The 16,263-nt window shown below is 53.3% G+C and overlaps 1 protein-coding gene across 8 annotated transcripts in view; it reads right to left on the bottom strand.

Annotated features, from left to right (window-relative positions):
• UNKL (unk like zinc finger) overlaps positions 1–16,263 on the bottom strand; it is a 41,366-nt gene that overhangs the window by 16,942 nt on the left and 8,161 nt on the right. For all 8 annotated transcript variants that reach the window (XM_031447798.2, XM_064478302.1, XM_064478304.1 and 5 more), the window contains 6 exons: positions 12,914–13,090; positions 12,399–12,532; positions 9,079–9,214; positions 7,726–7,843; positions 5,091–5,175; positions 4,452–4,537 (listed from right to left, as the gene is read on the bottom strand). In XM_031447798.2, coding sequence (XP_031303658.2) covers positions 4,452–4,537; positions 5,091–5,175; positions 7,726–7,843; positions 9,079–9,214; positions 12,399–12,532; positions 12,914–13,090 — 736 coding nt within the window. The remainder of the gene's footprint in view (positions 1–4,451; positions 4,538–5,090; positions 5,176–7,725; positions 7,844–9,078; positions 9,215–12,398; positions 12,533–12,913; positions 13,091–16,263) is intronic.

Raw genomic sequence — 16,263 nt, forward strand, 5'->3', positions numbered from 1 at the left:
TCTGTTTCTTATACCTGACATGGAGCTCTGACCTCCTGGATGGTCTGTGTGAAGGCAGGCCAGAGCTCCCTCAACTCACAGCGTCGACAAACCCCAAACAAAGGAGGCAGGGCTGAGCCTCCAGAGCCGGGTCGTCTTGGACAGTCCGACACCTGAGGAAAAGCAGGATTTCTTGGAAGGCAATTCATACCCTTCCCCTTTCTGCCTGGAGATAGGCTAAGAATTTCCCTTTGTAAAGGCGCTCCCCTCTCCTCCCCTCCCCTCCCAAGCGGAAGGGAACAGCTTAACCACCAGAGAACTCTAACCACCTGGGTCAGACCCCAGGAAATGGAGCCTGTACAACAAACTCACTGGAATAACCCTCATTTTCCACTGTCTTCCCCCATAGCTTTCCCTTCCCACAATTTAGCTTCCTGTCAGCAGAAACCCCTTTGGTCTTATCTCTACAATTTATCTTTGTTTAAAGGGTAGATAAAGCGGGGAGGGTATAGCTCAGTGGTAGAGCGTGTGCTTAGCACACACAAGGTAAACAAACAAACTTTCAAAAAAAGGTACTATATTATATTTTTTTAAAAAGGTAGATAAGCCCCCAGGTCTTGCCTCCCTGTGGGTAAGTAACAAACCTTTTCTTCTGTTTAATCTGTTTTTTGTCAGTTTAATTTGCAGGACCCCAGGCACTGAACCTAAAATGGTAGAGGGAGCAGTTTTTTTCCTCTCCTGCTCTTATAAAAACCCTGATCTTCTAGGAAAAGTGTGCATGATGATGGCTTTGCCCTCAGAGCTCAGGGCCTGTACTCTCTCAGGTCAAACATAAGCATAAAAGGTGCTGACCAAAACATCCTTCACATCTGAGGAATATCCTGATTTTTGTGCCTAATCTTATGGTAAGTGAATTTATGGTGGTGGCTCAGGTCATCCTGGCCTGCCTGCCTTCCTTGTTTGGTTTCTGGATTTGCAGAAGGAACCAGAAGGCTCACAGAGGGCAGAGAAGAGGCGGTGTCCACACAGGCCCTGACCAGGGCCCCTTCCTGCTGGGTTCGACCCTGAGGCCAGCCTGGTATATCTAGTTTCCTTGTATTTCTCTTGCCCAGAAGTGACCCCTCCTGTCCCCCCAGATTTGGGTGAGTCTCCAAAGGCACTGACCAGAGACCCGAGTTCTAAGAAACCAGGTCATCCTGAAATAGCTCTGCTCACCTTTGTGTCACAGTCCCAACCCGAGCAGGCCCCAGAGCTCCTTCGTGGGGCTTGTTCCCATCCAGGCCCTCCTGCCGCTGCCCTGCACCTTCACCTGCCAGGGCAGAGGCGGGCAGAGCTCATGCCATGTTGTCACCAACTCCCATCACACAGGGGCTTTCACAAGTAGGTGCCCGAGCAGGCACCTAACCATGCGCGAACATTCCAGAATGGGGCAGAAGGGCGGGCTGTGAGGGCAGCTTGCCCCAGACAGGGCATCTGGAGCTTTTTCACTTAAGTTCAGTTCTGCTATCAAAGGTGACTGAGATTCAGAAAAACAGGGAAAAGAAGCCACCCTCCAATTCCTTGCCCCAACTTTAAACGAAAACGGTTCATTTGGGACAGCGACATCCACACTGAGGAGGGCGAGCTCCATATATCCCAATCTACATATTCCCTCAGGGTCACCACCGAGCCAAATGCCCCTGAACCCATGCCCAGAGGTGGCCCAAGCCAGCCCCACCGCTTTGGACCTACATGTTTCATGGACTCGTGAAACCCATTCGAGCATCTGCTGAAAACGTCAGGAAAAGGATTAGCCAGTCCCATGTCAGGTCCCCAGGAGAAGTCTGCACATTTCACACTGTAGCACTTTGCTCGGATCTTTTTAATGGACATGTCTTAGAGGATTTCAACTTCTTTCTCAATTTCACATCCTGGCCTCAGGCCCCTCCAGGTCTATCTCACAGCAGGACGACCAGAGGTGGTGGCTGCATGGGACAGTGAATGCACAAGACACTGCTGTTCACCCTAAAATGGCTCAACTGACACCCACAAGTGTAACTGAGGATCCATGAGCTAGGCGAGTCTGGGGGCAGCCCCACCTACAGCAGCAGTGGGCGGCGACCCCACGAGCCAGACCCAGGGGAGGAGCACAGGCACTTCCCAGGACAGCAGCCCAGCTCCCCACTTCACTGAAGGAATCAGCACCTCTGCAGCCAGACACGGGAGGCAGAAGGGCCGACTGGCTGCGTGGTCCCAGCAGATGAAAAGGAAAAACCCCCGTGACACCCCCTACCCAGAGTCAGCGCAGACCCCACAGGCCAAGGGCTCACTCCCGAGAGATGCCCGTGCTTCTGACATCCATCGCCGGCCCCGAGCCAGCTGTACGTACATCGGTGTTCCCAAGAGCCCTTCCTCTGGTTCTATCATTTTCTAGAATAGCTCGTAGAACTCAGTGAAACACTTCATAATGTTCACCAGGTTACTAGGTCATAGAGGATGTGCTAAAGGACGCAGATGGACAGCCAGCACTTCAAGAAAGGTCCAGGAGGATCCCGAGTGCAGGTACTTCTGTTCCCGCAGAGCCGGGACGTGCCCTCTCCACGTGAATGTCATCACCAACCTGGATGCTCTCCAAACCCTGTACTTTAGAGACGTACATAAGCTCATCGCATGGGCATGATTGATTATGAACTCAATCTCCAGCCCTACCCTACCCCTAGAGGATGGGGGTGGGGCTGAAAGTTCTAGGCTTCTAATCATGCCTGGTCTTTCCTGTGACCAGCCCCAACCCAGGAGCCCACTAAGAGTCATCTCATTGGAACAAAAGAATTATGATGGTCTCGGAGTCCTGGGTCAAGAGCTGGAGGGCAGAGACCAATATACATATGTTCTATTATTTCACAGTGTGTTTCCGTTGAGAGATGCCAGCAGGCCACACGGAGGGCCGATTCTGGGTATGGGGTGGGGGAGAGTGTCAGCAGACACGGCCCCAAAGCCAAGAGTGAGCAGTGGGGACGTTGCTTCCCTCTCCCTGGTCTCAACGAGGAATTCAGACCCAAGACAGACCCCTCAAACCCAGGACCACAGCTACAGGAGATGAGACCCCAGGCATTTCCCCTCCAGGAGAACAACATGCAGCTGGTTGGTACATGTGGCCGGACCAAGCCAAGAGCTTTGGGGTCCCGATGCCCACCTGGACTCTACACTGAAGAGGAAGGGATGGGAACCCTTACCATGCATAAGCCAGGATTTGGGACTTGTCATCGATCCCCACATGGAGATACTTGGGACTGGGAAGGAGGACCGGCCAGTAGAGAATGAGAAGCTCCCCTCCCATGATGCCCACTGGGTGGGATCTCCCCGTGCAGACCCGGCAGGGCTGATGACACTCCTGCTACCTGCCGTCACCCTGCCGCCCCGGGGCTGTCGCAACAGGAGCCCCAAAGGAGATGAAACCAGGGCTGCCGCTCAGCCCATGTCACCCCACACCCATCCAGAGCCAAATGCTGCCAAGCAGGCAGATGCCACTAAGGCCATCTGCACCAGGCCTGGAAGTCAGAGCTGACCCTAGACAGATGCTTCATTTCTTTCTTTTTTTTTTTTTGGTGGGGGGGGGAGGGAGGTAATTAGGTTTATTTATTTACTTTTTTAAGAGGAGGTACTGGGAACTGAACAACCCAGGACCTCGTGCATGCTAAGCACACACTCTACCACTTTGAGATATACCCTCCCCCTTGCTTCATTTCTTATCTTAGTTTTATTTCAAAAATTTGAGTTGCAATTCACACAACGTAAGTGTAGCTTTTTAAAAGTGCAGAATTCCGTGGCATTTAGCATGTTTACAACGTTGTGTGACCATCACCTACATCTAGTTCCACAATGTTTCAAACTGCAAAGGAACCTTCCCCTCTGAGCTCTCACTGCCAAGGCTGAAACCCTCTATGCATGCGAGCATGTTAATTTTTTAAGTTGCAAAGTAATTAGAAGACAAAAGATGCCCCACTAGCATACATAAAAAGTCACTCCACCTGCAGGGGTGGGGGTACCATTCCGGCACACCCCCAGCAGCCTGAGCAACAGGCCGGCAGGACGCAGGGTTGAGCCGATCCCCACTGTTCCCCCCACCCGCACAGGCACGAGGGTCCTACTCGCCAGTCCCCCTAGTCTCCTCAACCCACCCCCCCCCCCGAATCTCACTGAGACCTGCCAGCCTGGCCTGGGCTGCCCTGCAGGGGTCCCACTGGACTCAGGCCTCCCTTCACGCTCAGCCTGAGACTGCACCTCACACACAGCACACATGTGCGCGTCTGACAAAAGGCAGGGCCGGGATTCAGTCAGGGCTCTTTTAAACTCTTCTATGAGGAGCCACCAACCCCACAGGCAGACGGCCACCAACCCCATCACCCAAAGATCACACCCATCCATGCCCCTTAACAGTTGGATTCAGATCAAACAGCAGAGCAGGCACCCTCCCCAGGACACCATCCACTTACGTGTCCGAGCTGCCCGCTGGGGGCCGCGGAGCTGCTGGCGGAGGTGAGGTCTCGGCAGCCCCAGTCACTTGCGGTTCCAAGGCTCTCTGCCGAGAAAGGGGGCGGCAGGCTTTGACTAGCTGCTGGCCGGTAGCAGAACTACATGCATGGAGTGTTTGGTTAAAGGAAACCCCACAAATTAGGGAGAGTGAATATGCACCAGTCTCTGACAGGATGGCTGTAGCCGCTGGTGAGAGTCACGAATGACTCGAACAGCAGAAAACAATGTAAAATTCTAACAGAAATAGCCACCCTCCCCGTTAAAATTTAAAAAAAAAAAAAAGAAAGTAAATTCGGAGTTTGCAACTTTGCTCACAAGAGCTGGCACCAAAATTCAAAAGCTGTAGGGGGAAGTGCTGGGGAGCATCAAGGAGGGGTCAGGCCTGTGCATTTCCTGTTGCTGAGGCTCATTTCTGCCTTTGGGGACTTTTCATGGGCCCATCTGGCCACCAAAATGACCACACGCCAGAACCTGGCCAAGGCACTCAGGACCCCAGAACACCTCGGAGGCAGGGCCACCCTGGGCTCTGTCTAACCCACTGCGCTGACCCTCCCAGTGTCACCCAGAGGTGGAGCTCCACCTGCCACAGAGGCACTTACTTTCCACATGTGCAAAGGCACAGAAAGGGCCCCGAGGGCAGTACCCGGTCTGACGCATGTCGTTGCACTTGGTTGATTTGTAGATCTAGGCAATAAAATAAAACAGCAAACAGAGAGGCTGGATCAGAACATGTTTCCCCAGGGGGCCCAGAGCTGGTTGCGTCACCATGTAGAGAACTAAGCCCCAAATCACAACGGGGTCTCCTGAAAAAGAGCACTGTGGACATGGCTCCCTGCCCGCCACCCTGGGATTCCCTGGTTGGCAAGGTGCTGTCTGCCTGAGGGACAGTGAGGGCCCGAGGCCGCTCCTGCAGCACCTGCCCTTGAAAACACACACCAAGTCAGCTTGTCCACTTGGCATTTCTTGGAAGAGGCACCTGATTCAGTGCCTGGATACAACAGGAGCTCAGGAAATGCCTTTTAAGTGACCACGTGCATTGGCTCCACAACCAGACCCCAGGCCACCTCACTGGGGTCTGGTCCCCCAGCACAGCTGACCCAGGAGGGACAATGGTCTCCACGTCCCAGCCGCCCTCGCAGGCTTCGCCCAGATCCAAAGTCAACCCTGCCACCCTCCCGCTTCCCTGCCCGAAATGCCAGTCATTCCTTGTGGCTCTTCAACTGTCCCTTGAACACCTGCACTGAAATCTTAAGGGTAAAAAACAAAAGCATTTTCAAAGGGTGTCCAATTCAGAACCAAAGGTATCAGGAGGCTAAGTGCTGTCTCATGTGCATTTTAGGGGGGAGGGTATAGCTCAGCGGTAGAACATGTGCTTAACAGGCACAAGTTCCTGGGCTCATCCCCAGTGTCTCCATTAAAAATAATAATAATAAATAAACCTAATTACCTCCCCGCCAAAAAATTTTCTTTAAAGAAAGCTGAGTTTCATATGTGTTTTAAAGCACAGACTCTCCAAGCTAGGGGCCAGTTAGCTCAGCTGGTTAGAGCGTGGTGCTGATAAAGCACAGACTCTCTGAACAGAACACATTTTCAAGAAACAAAATACCACAGCCTTGAGGACAAGGTGCTGTGCCCCTCCCCGCCCCAGAGCCCAGGTGCCCCATTTGGCACAGCCAGGTGTGCTTTTACTCCAGGGTCTGCTTTCACGCACAGCTCCTTAACTCTTCTGCAGCCTGTCTTGCTGGAGCCTGAACCAACGCATGTGGGCACAGTGTGTGTGTGTGTGCGTGCGTGTGCATAACAGACGGCAAACATCCCAGAGGTAAGGTGACATGTGAGATGGGACATCCACGCAGCCATGTCGCTGTGAACAGCACTGCAGGCCTGACCTAAGACCAGGCCCACAGCCAGGAGTACTACCGAGTCACTTTTTCCTTCTCTAGTAAGTCACGGCTGAAATACACAACATTAAAAACAAACTTGGCTAGAGTTGAAATTCACTAGTAGCCATGGGTTTTAAGTCCCAACTCTGCACCTACACGATCCACAAAGAAAGAAGATCCCCTGTCTGGGAAACAGCAGTAGAGCCACAGAGAAAAGTGGGCAGGGAGTCCAAACCTCGGGCGCAGAGCTGGGAGGAGAGGTGCTAACTCTTTATTTAAACATTTCCGGTATCAACAAACATAAAGAATTTCCTGAGTTACAAAAACTGAATGAATGAACGAATGAGTAAACAAAACCAGAAGAGGGGAAAAACCAACTGGAGGCTGTGGCTGTAGGACCTGAAAAACAAGACTGGCCTTAAGGGAGAAGCCAGGAGGTGAGGGAGACACACCCCGAGGCCTGTCTGTGCTCAGCGCCTCCCTTCCATGGGCCCGGCCAACTCTCTTCCTCACCAGAGGGTGCCTCTCTGCCTGGTCTCTGCCAGGCACTGACCATTCCACACCCCATTCTCTCCCTGCTGTTGCCTTGAGGCCCCTCCCATTCAGCAAGAGTGGCCCCTTAGCACAAAGGGATCAGCACAGCTCCCCCCACTGCCCCTCGTGCGCACACCTGCCCGCCCCCTCCTGCTCCTGGTTTTGGTGCTCTGATGCTCTCCACTGGCTCAGGGCTCTGAAGGGGGCTGGTGTGCTTGTTCGTTTTTTAACACAAATCCATCTGTGTGGCAAAGGGTTAATTCCACGGCTCCCCCATCTATACCCACACACCCCAAAGGAAGGACTGGCTTTGACTGGCTCCAGGGAGGTGACCTCTGAGCCCCTGGAATGTCCTGCCCAGTCTATCTCAGTTTATTTACCCGAGGCCACAGGCCACACCGCGGATCTACAACAGGACTTACGGTGGGGCCTGGGCCACGAGGCACCAGCTGGGCCTCTGCAGGGACTGGAGTCTGAGCTTGGCCCTGTCTGCCAACCGACCCCCAGGGAAACCCTAGACGCCAAGGCTTGGGTGACCTCCTAACACTGACACCATGAGTATTGCCACCAACACTGTCATACACGGTGGCCGGGAGAAAGAAGCGTTGTCCACACGACTCCCTGGGTGGGGACAGCTGGAAGCTGAGGACTTGGACCCACCCCTGGGCCTTGTTCCTTTGCTGATTTGAATCTGCATCCTTTCAGTGTGATGAACCTTACTGCTGAGTTATATGAGGCCTCAGAGGCAGCCCTGGACCTGGGGCTGGCCTCAGGGCGTCACCCGCCCTGCCAATCGGGGCCGCGGGCGTTGTCATACCTCAGGGTGGAACTGCTGTTCTGTGCGCGAGTGGCAGTACTGACAGCTGTCCCCGCTCTCGCACCTGGAGGGCTCGCCCCACTCGTCGCCGTGCTTCACGCTGGGGCAGGGGGTGGACCTGCAGGGACAACCAGGAATCAGTGCAGGATGGACGTCCTCCCCGAGTGCCCTGGGGAGTCGGGCCTTCCACCTATGGCTGGGCACACCTGCACCACGAGGGGCCCAGGCAAGGGGCTCCCAGAAGCCCTGGCCCCTTCCTTAGGAGGACAGACAGGAAAAGCAGGGTGGGTGCCCAGTGGGACCCAGGATGTACTCGGGAGCCCATTTTCATTTTCCATAAAGTGTAAAATGAATCTGAGTCAGAGCCACCCACACCGACATGAGCAGCATCTTGGAAATGCAGCCAGGCCTCCTGCAGCAGGTGGGGAGGCCAGGCCTGGCCAATCGCCCGCCAGCAAGGGGAGCATGCTCCCCAACTTCTTCTGAGACTGTTTCAAAATTGAATGAGACTTCTGGTCTCACGATATGAAAATCCTAACCAATACTCTCTACCCTTCAGGGACTTCCTGGCAGCTTGATTGAACTGGATTTATTTTAAAAATTACCATCTGTGGGAAATAGGACTTTCATTCTTTTTACAGTTTTCTGTCCCTTCGATACACTGTAAATTCACTTTGTCTTCTCGAGATGACATCTGGTGACTAAGACTGAGGGGGTCCCTGTCCCTCAACTCAAACTACTCAGAGGAGCAGTGACTCATAAGACGCTTCCTGCCTGAAGGTCAGGGCTCTCTGGGCCTGCGAGACAGCCTCAAGTGATCAGAGAGCAGCTCTTTGCTCAGAGAACAAGCTGGACAGAGCTTAAGACTCAAAGGAGGACCAAGGTGAGGGTCCAGGTGCCCAGGCACCCCTGGGGTCCTATGTCCCCAGCCCCACCATCTGCCAACTTGGTAAACCCAAGGGGGAGTAAGGCACCACGGTGAAGGCAGCTGGAGCGAGGAGGAGATGGCAGTGGACGAGAGCAGGACGGCCAGGTGCACAAAACAAACCCACCACCCAGAGGTTACCAGGCCCCTGGAGAGGGTGAAGTTGGGTTGCGGGTCGGTCCCCAGCCAGCAGGAGTGCACAGGTCACAGATGGGAGGCCAGGAGGGAGACGGGGGAGCCACACCCTCACAGCACCTGCCACCAGGAGGGATACTTGCCCAACTGGCTGGACGCCAGGGCCTTCAGGGAGGGTGAAGACAGCAGAGAGGCCGCTGCCTTAAAGAGAGTCATGTGCCGGGTGGGGAGCACATGTGTGCAGAGGGGACCACCGACCCAGGTCCACACCTGAGAAACAGTCCAGGGCTCACCTGTACTGGAACCTCCGGGGATTCCGCCGTCGGTCCCGGCTGTTGTGGAAGTGCGGGCACGCGTAGCCCTGGCGGCAGAGGCGTGGGGGCTTGGGGCACTGCTCAGTCTTGTAGCTGCCTAGCACGAAGTTGGTGTCTGAAAAACAGGGGTCCCCCAAAAACGTGCACACACGTGCTCACATGGCAGCCATGAAGCCAAGAGGTGCCCATCAATGGGTGATGGATAAACACCACGTAGCCCAGACACAAAGCAGAGTGTTACTTGGCCAAGAGGAGGAGTGAAGCACTAACACACGCTACAGCGTGGCTGAGCCTTGAACGTGTGATGCTCAGAGAAAGAAGCAGACACACAGGCACATACTGTATGACTCTACTTACAGGAAACGTCCAGAATAAGCAAATCCACAGATAGTAGATCAGAGGGTGTCGGGGGCCAGGGGCGGGTGGGGAGTGACTGACGGTGGGGAGGGGGCTCTTTGGGGAGACTAGATAGTTTTAGAACTAGATGGAAGTGATGCATACACAACACAGCAAAACCCCTGGAAATGGACACTTTAAAGTGGTGTATTTAACCCCAAGGTAAACCACCGGCTTTGGGTGATGCTGCTACATCAACACAGGCTCCTCGGCTGTGACAAATGTCCCTGCCGAGGTGGGGGTGCCGTGTGGGTGGAGGCAGCCGGTACGTGAGAACTCCCTGGACTTTCCACAATGTGGACACTCAACTTCTCTAAAAGATAAAGTTTATTTTTTAAACGGCTCATTTCATGATACCTGAATATTATCTCAGGGCAAAAATAAACAGAAAACCATGAGGGGTCATTGAAAAGCAGTAACTGATGAGAGAAGATTCTTGAAAACCATACCCATTCTTGGGCTGGTTAATAACTGACCTCCTGGTTTTGTTGTTTTTAACAAGGGCCGTTGTTTTTAATTACGCTTGCGCAGCTGGGCCCAGTCAAGGCGTTGAAGGAAAGATGGTGGGTGCGGGGAGCTGTGCATCACACCCCACTGACCAGGGAGCTGGCAGCACCACACGTCCCTCCATGTCAAACTCAGTTCCAAATAACTGATTAAATGACAGGGAACGTTAGCCACACGGCAAGACATGGAGAGAACAGGGGCAGTTTGAACAGAAGGGACAATTTTAAGAAAATAAAAGTTGTAGAACAGAGGGGTGGGTAGAGCTCAGTGACAGAGCACATGCTTAGCGTGCACGAGGTCCAGGGTTCAATCCCCAGTGCCTCCATTAAAAAAAAAAGATTCAAGAAAAAATGTAGAACATTTCTTCACAAGTATTGATCAAGGGCCTTGAAAAGACACAAGGTCCTGCACAGAGTGACACAAACCACAAAAAAGGGAGTGGTGTGGTAATGCCCATGAGTCACAGGGGCCCTGGGACGCCCAGGTGTGGGTGATGGATGAACAGGTCCAGCCAGATGTGGGGTATTACTCAGCAATAGGAAGAAACATGCCACCACATGCCAAAGAGACCTGGGGAACCCTGAATGCACAGCACTAAGTGTAAAAGCAACACACTGTGTGACCCCAACAATGTGGCAGAACAATGGGGTGAAAGATTGGAAGTCGCCGGGGTGGGGAGGGACGAGCCGCAGAGTATAGAGGGTCTGAGGGCAGTGACACTATCCCGTGTGACACCCTAAGGAGGGATCTTTGTCATCACATTTGTGCCCACACCCAGAGAATGCAGCACGTGGGCCAGGCCTGAACCCTGGTGTGAAATGTACAGTCAGTTAACCACCATGTATCAAGACTGGTTTCTCAACTATAACAAATGTCACCATGTCAAAGGAAGAGGTTCCTGCCAGGGCAACTGGGAACTCTGCCCTGACTGTGCAATTCCTCTATAAACCGAAAGCTTCCATAAAAAAAAGGTCTACTAATTAAAAATCCAGACCACCACCCATGGGTGGAAAACGAAAATGTGGAAGCAACAGGCTGGAGCAGCTCTTCTGAGGGAGGAGGGGGTGTCAGTGCCACTGGTTTAATCTGAACACTGGGAGAGCGGGAGCCAGGGCACCTAATGTTCAGGACACAAATCTTGGGCGCAGGCACTGAAGGTTCCCTAGCCTGACCCTGTCCAGGCGTCTCTTCCCTGCTTTCCTTTCTCAAGCTCAGTCCACCTGTCGGTGATGAGGGGACCCACACCCCTACCTGTGCCCTGACCGGAGCCCACAGGTGCTCAGTACCAGACCAGGGAGGCCAGCGGGCTGGAACACAAGAAAGGAAGTTCCAGAAGGACAAGAACCCCCAGGTGCCGGCGAGCAGGGAGCTGCAGGCACAGACCTTCCTCTGTGGGGAGCCTGTTCCCCCACAGCGACACTGCAACACAGGGACAAGCACAATGGCACAGTGGGTCCCCACCCCCTAGAGACCACCAGAGGCCAGGCTCTGCAGCTGGGGCCAGGCCTGAGCCTGGGCGCACCAGGCATATCACCACAGAGGGCGGAGGGGCTGGGAGGGAGGCCTGGGCAGCTACCTTTATTAATTCAACCCTGAACCCAGGGTGGGCACAGGATTTGACAAGTGGAGGAAAGACACTTGGGAATTCACTGCTGAAGTAACCACAGCTTTGAGGTGTTCATGCACCTGAGAGTGAAGGTGGTCTGAGGACACACATCATCACTCACAAGGGTCCCTGAAACCCTCACTGTCCTCAGGAGACGTCGGAACAGGCAGCTTCATAGAGACAGAGCCAAGCTGGTGGGTGTCAGGGGCCGGGAAGAGGGGGACCAGTAACGGAGATGGGTTTCCATCCAAGGTAATAGGAATGTTCTGGAACCAGATGGAGGTGACAGCTGCACAGCACAGTGGGTGTACTAAACACTACTGACCTGCTACTTTAAAATGGTCAGAATGGCAAATTTATGTTATGAGTATTTTGCAATTAAAAAAAAAAATCTCACTGCACATAGCCATCATCTGTGGAGGCTGCTGGGGACATGAGTCCCACTGCCCCGATGGACTCAGCCGGGAATTCACATTTCAGACAAACCACAGGGACCCAGATGCAGCTGATCTGAAGGCCACGTGGAGCCCACAGGGCAAGCATGAGGCAGAACACCAGCCCGGCTCCGGGACTGGACATGCAGTCCCCCTCCCCAGAGCAGCCTGGGGACCAGACGCCTGGGCTCAGATCCCACCTGGTCACATGCTGTAGAGGGGCAGAGGGTAACATGCTCGAACAAAGCCTTGTTTCCCCACCCAGCCTGTCAACAGGGCAATGAGGTCCCCAGTATGGGCACTTTACAGACAGAGCTGAGCTCCCCAACCCCCTCTCGGGGCAGCCGCAGGGTTACCTTGCCACCGGGGGTCCTCACCCAGGATCTTCTCCATCATGGCCTGGCTGGCCAAGACCCCGGGCTGCAGATCAGGGACGCCATCCCCGCCACCGAGCTGGCCATTCTGCAGGGCTTCCTGGGCCTGCAGCTCCCTGCAACCAAATGATACGCGGTTACAGCTCCATGGCCCGTCTGAAGCCTCTGAGGGGAAGAGATCCGCTGGGCCCTGCAGCTTTACAGAGCCACCTCTGAGTCACTGGAGATGCCAGCTGCCTAAGAGTTCAGAATGTGTGGCCTGTGGCCTCAGCGCCCCATCCTGAGGCCACGGTCTTGGCCCAGATTGCAGCAGCCTCAGCCGAGAGTGCTTGTTGAGGACTTGTGGTTCACAAGCTCCCTTGCACCCATGTCAGCAGGAAGGAAATGGGTCACTTTTTCCTTAGAAATAAAACCAAGGCCCAGGAAGAGTGACCTGAGGCAAGTGACACCTGTAACATGGGGAGGAGGGCAGTGCCCAGCGCAGGACGCCCACTTACCTGATGTCACACACCGGCGGCCGCAGGTCCAGGGGGCCGTGAGCGAAGGCACAGTGCAGCCCGTTCTTTACACAGTGGCCCCGGGCGTCTGTCTCGTGGATGCACGTGCCCGTCTTGTAGTAACGCAGGTGGTACTTGCGCTCTGTGTCCCCGGTTGTCCGGTGCAGATATGGACACCTGGAGGGCAGAGGACAACACGCGTCGTCTGGGCCATAGGGCCACTGTGGGGTCACCCTGCACCCTGCTGGCTGGTTCTCATCTCCTTCACCCATGGAAGGAGGAACATCACCTGTCCCTGCTTGGACTCTCCCCTACAGCACTCAGAACCCCACAAACCCCTCAATTACACGTGGTAGAAAAACGTGACACCCAAGTTCCCTGAAAATCATCCTTCACAATTTTTTGAATAAAGTGGAAAAACAAAGCCCTCCCTGGATGCAGTGTCATTCATTTTACCGATGAGAATTATCAGATAAGGGACTGGTGGCTTCTCCCATCCCCGTCGTCAAGGGAGGGGGAAGGAGCCTGGACACGGCTGGAGGAGAATGCTGTGGGGACACAAGCTGGGGAGAAGCAGATGGGGGAGGCATGGATGGGGCAGCGTCACACGGGCCACGTGCAGTCCCAGAGTCACGCACTCCCAGGGAGTCTCACATGGCTCCCAGAGCAGCAACAGACTCGCGCTGCAGGGAGGTGGTGGCTGCACAGGTGGCATGAATGGTCCTGGCACAGGCAGGGCAGGGGACTGAGCTGGTCTCAAGGTCGAGCCCTCCAGACAAGAGCCACAGACACAGAGGGGAGGGGACACACAAAGGACCCCGAGCAGCCCCAGAGTGGCCTATGGCTGACGCAAGGCCATGGGTCCTAGTCCCCAGATCTAAGGACAAGGCCTGCATCCCCAGCAATGGCCGGGCAGCACCATGTGGGGCTTGGAAGGGCCCACTCCCTCTTCACTGTCTGGCAGGCTGTGGAACTGTGAACCCAGGCACTGGGAGCACCTGTTGGGGGGGGGTCTCCCCATGCAGAGCACAGATGGTGGTACTCTGACACTGAACAAGACTGAAAGTAAAAGAAAAAATGACTTGGGGACCAACCAATCTAAACCCCCACATTATAAGACGAAGAAATAGAGGCTTAGAGTTGGGATATCTCACCCCAGACCTCATGGAGCCCCTGGGGTGTGCAGGCTGTGAAGGGGAGACAGAGAGGATGCCATGCCCTACCAAGTCCCTGGGTCCCCTGGAGCCAACCAAGCAAAAGTCAAATGCTAAGACCACGTGGGCCCAGCAGTCCCATCTCCAGATGCACACAAAACGGCTGGAAGCCGTGTCTCGAAGAGATACGTGTGCCCTCACTATCAGAGCAGCACGATTCACAACAGCTCAAAGCTGGAAACAACCCAAGTGTCCACTCACTGATAAATGGATGAGCAGAACGTGGTCCACCCAGTGGAATAGGACTCAGTATAAACAGGAAGGAGGCACCAACACAGGCTACAACATGGAGGAGCCTCAAGACATTATGTTAAGTGAAAGAAGCTAGACACAAAGGGACATACACTGGGTTAGTCCACTCACACGAGGTCTCTAAAGCAGGCAAGTTCATAGTAACGGAAAGTAGAAGGGGGGTACCCGGGCTGCAGCGGGGAGTGAGTGTTTAATGGGACAAAGTTTGGTGTGTTTTTCTTTTTTTTTTTTTTGGCGGGCGGGAGGAGGTAATTAGATTAATTTATTGATTGACTTACTTATTAATGTATTTTTTAATGGAGCTACTGGGGATTGAAACCAGGACCTTGTGCGTGTTAAGCACATGCTCTACACTGAGCAATACCTCCCCCCAGGACAGAGTTTCTGTTTGGGAGGATGAAAAGAATCTGGAAATAGACAGTGGTCATGGTTACATAACAGTGTAAATGCAATTAATGCCACTGAGTTGCACACTTACAAGATGGTTGAAATGGCAAATTTTATGTTATATGTATTTTATCACAACTTTAAACAACGCCCACTGGAGACTGACAGAGGAGAGAGACAGACAGAGAGATCGTCTCTGTTTTTAACTGAGATACATCACACCTACAGGAGTGTGAACACGTCACACCTGAACAGCCTGTGGCATTTCACAAACCAACACCTAAGTGATGGCACCCAGACCAAGAGGATGGAACACGGCCAGCCCCCTGGGTGCCCCTCAATGAACACACGGGGGAAGATGACCACACTCTCCTGTGAGCGGCAGGAACTAGAAATAAGGCAATTCCTTGCGCCCAGAGGGAATTCCTCTAATAAACTCTGTAAATACTTCTGGGGTAATCCCAGAAGTCGGTACCAATCACCAGAGATCTGAGGGAATAAGGAAAAGCGGAAGATGGAGAAAGGAGGACACAAGACAACCTGGCTCCCACTTTGTAAAAAGAGAAAAGACAGAAACTTTAGAAGAATTATTACTGTATCATATGTAAATATGAAGAAGGAAACACCACATGTGCAGACAGTGCTCTATGTGGCTGAGGACAAGCTGATTCCTTCCTGTTCCCAACAAGAAGTTCCAAGAAACATTTTCAGGAGGTGAGAGAGAAATGGTCAAATACCTACTTAGGATTTTTTACTATATTAGGTACTGATGCATCCTTGTTTAAAATTCCTTACTACAGAGTTCCATTTAGCGTTTCAAGTTCTCCCATGCATCTTCACACCAGTGCTGGGATATAGCTCGGTCTCTGGGAGCCCAGAGAGGTGAGGCTGTTGTGGAGCCTGTTCTAGGACAAGGAACCCCCCCAACTTCTCACATAAATATATAGACTAACATCACTAACAAATAAAAACATGTAGAAATAAAGATGAGGAACTCAGAGGACAACGGGCTAGAGAAATAAACAAGGCATTTACAAAGGAGAAAATGCAACCAGTCTCGACCACTAAGAGGCACTCCTCTTGCTTCTGATGAGACAAATGCACCAAGAGGCCACCAGGGCTGAACCCCAAGTGCAGCACTCAGGCAAAGTGACACTGCTGCCGGCAGAAATGCCAAGTGACAGTCACCAAGAGGATAGATGCGCTCACCCTCTGACCCAGGATTCCCCAAAGACAGACTGGCAAAAAGAGATAAAACAACATACTGTTTGTAATCACCAAAGGCTGGAGACAACGGAGTTGTGATATGAACATCAAGGGAGCTCAGTGCAGCCTGGAGGAATGGGTAGTCCTTGAGGACAGCTATGGCGGGGGCGCCAGGAAGTACCATGAGGGAGAAAGCACTAAGAAAAGGGACTGCAGCACACTACAGTTTACATCGTACGATGAGAGGTAAGAATACAGATGTATCTGCTTATATCAAAAATTACAGAAGGA

Source organism: Camelus dromedarius, chromosome 24 (genome assembly GCF_036321535.1).
Source record: "Camelus dromedarius isolate mCamDro1 chromosome 24, mCamDro1.pat, whole genome shotgun sequence".
Lineage (NCBI taxonomy): Eukaryota > Metazoa > Chordata > Mammalia > Artiodactyla > Camelidae > Camelus > Camelus dromedarius.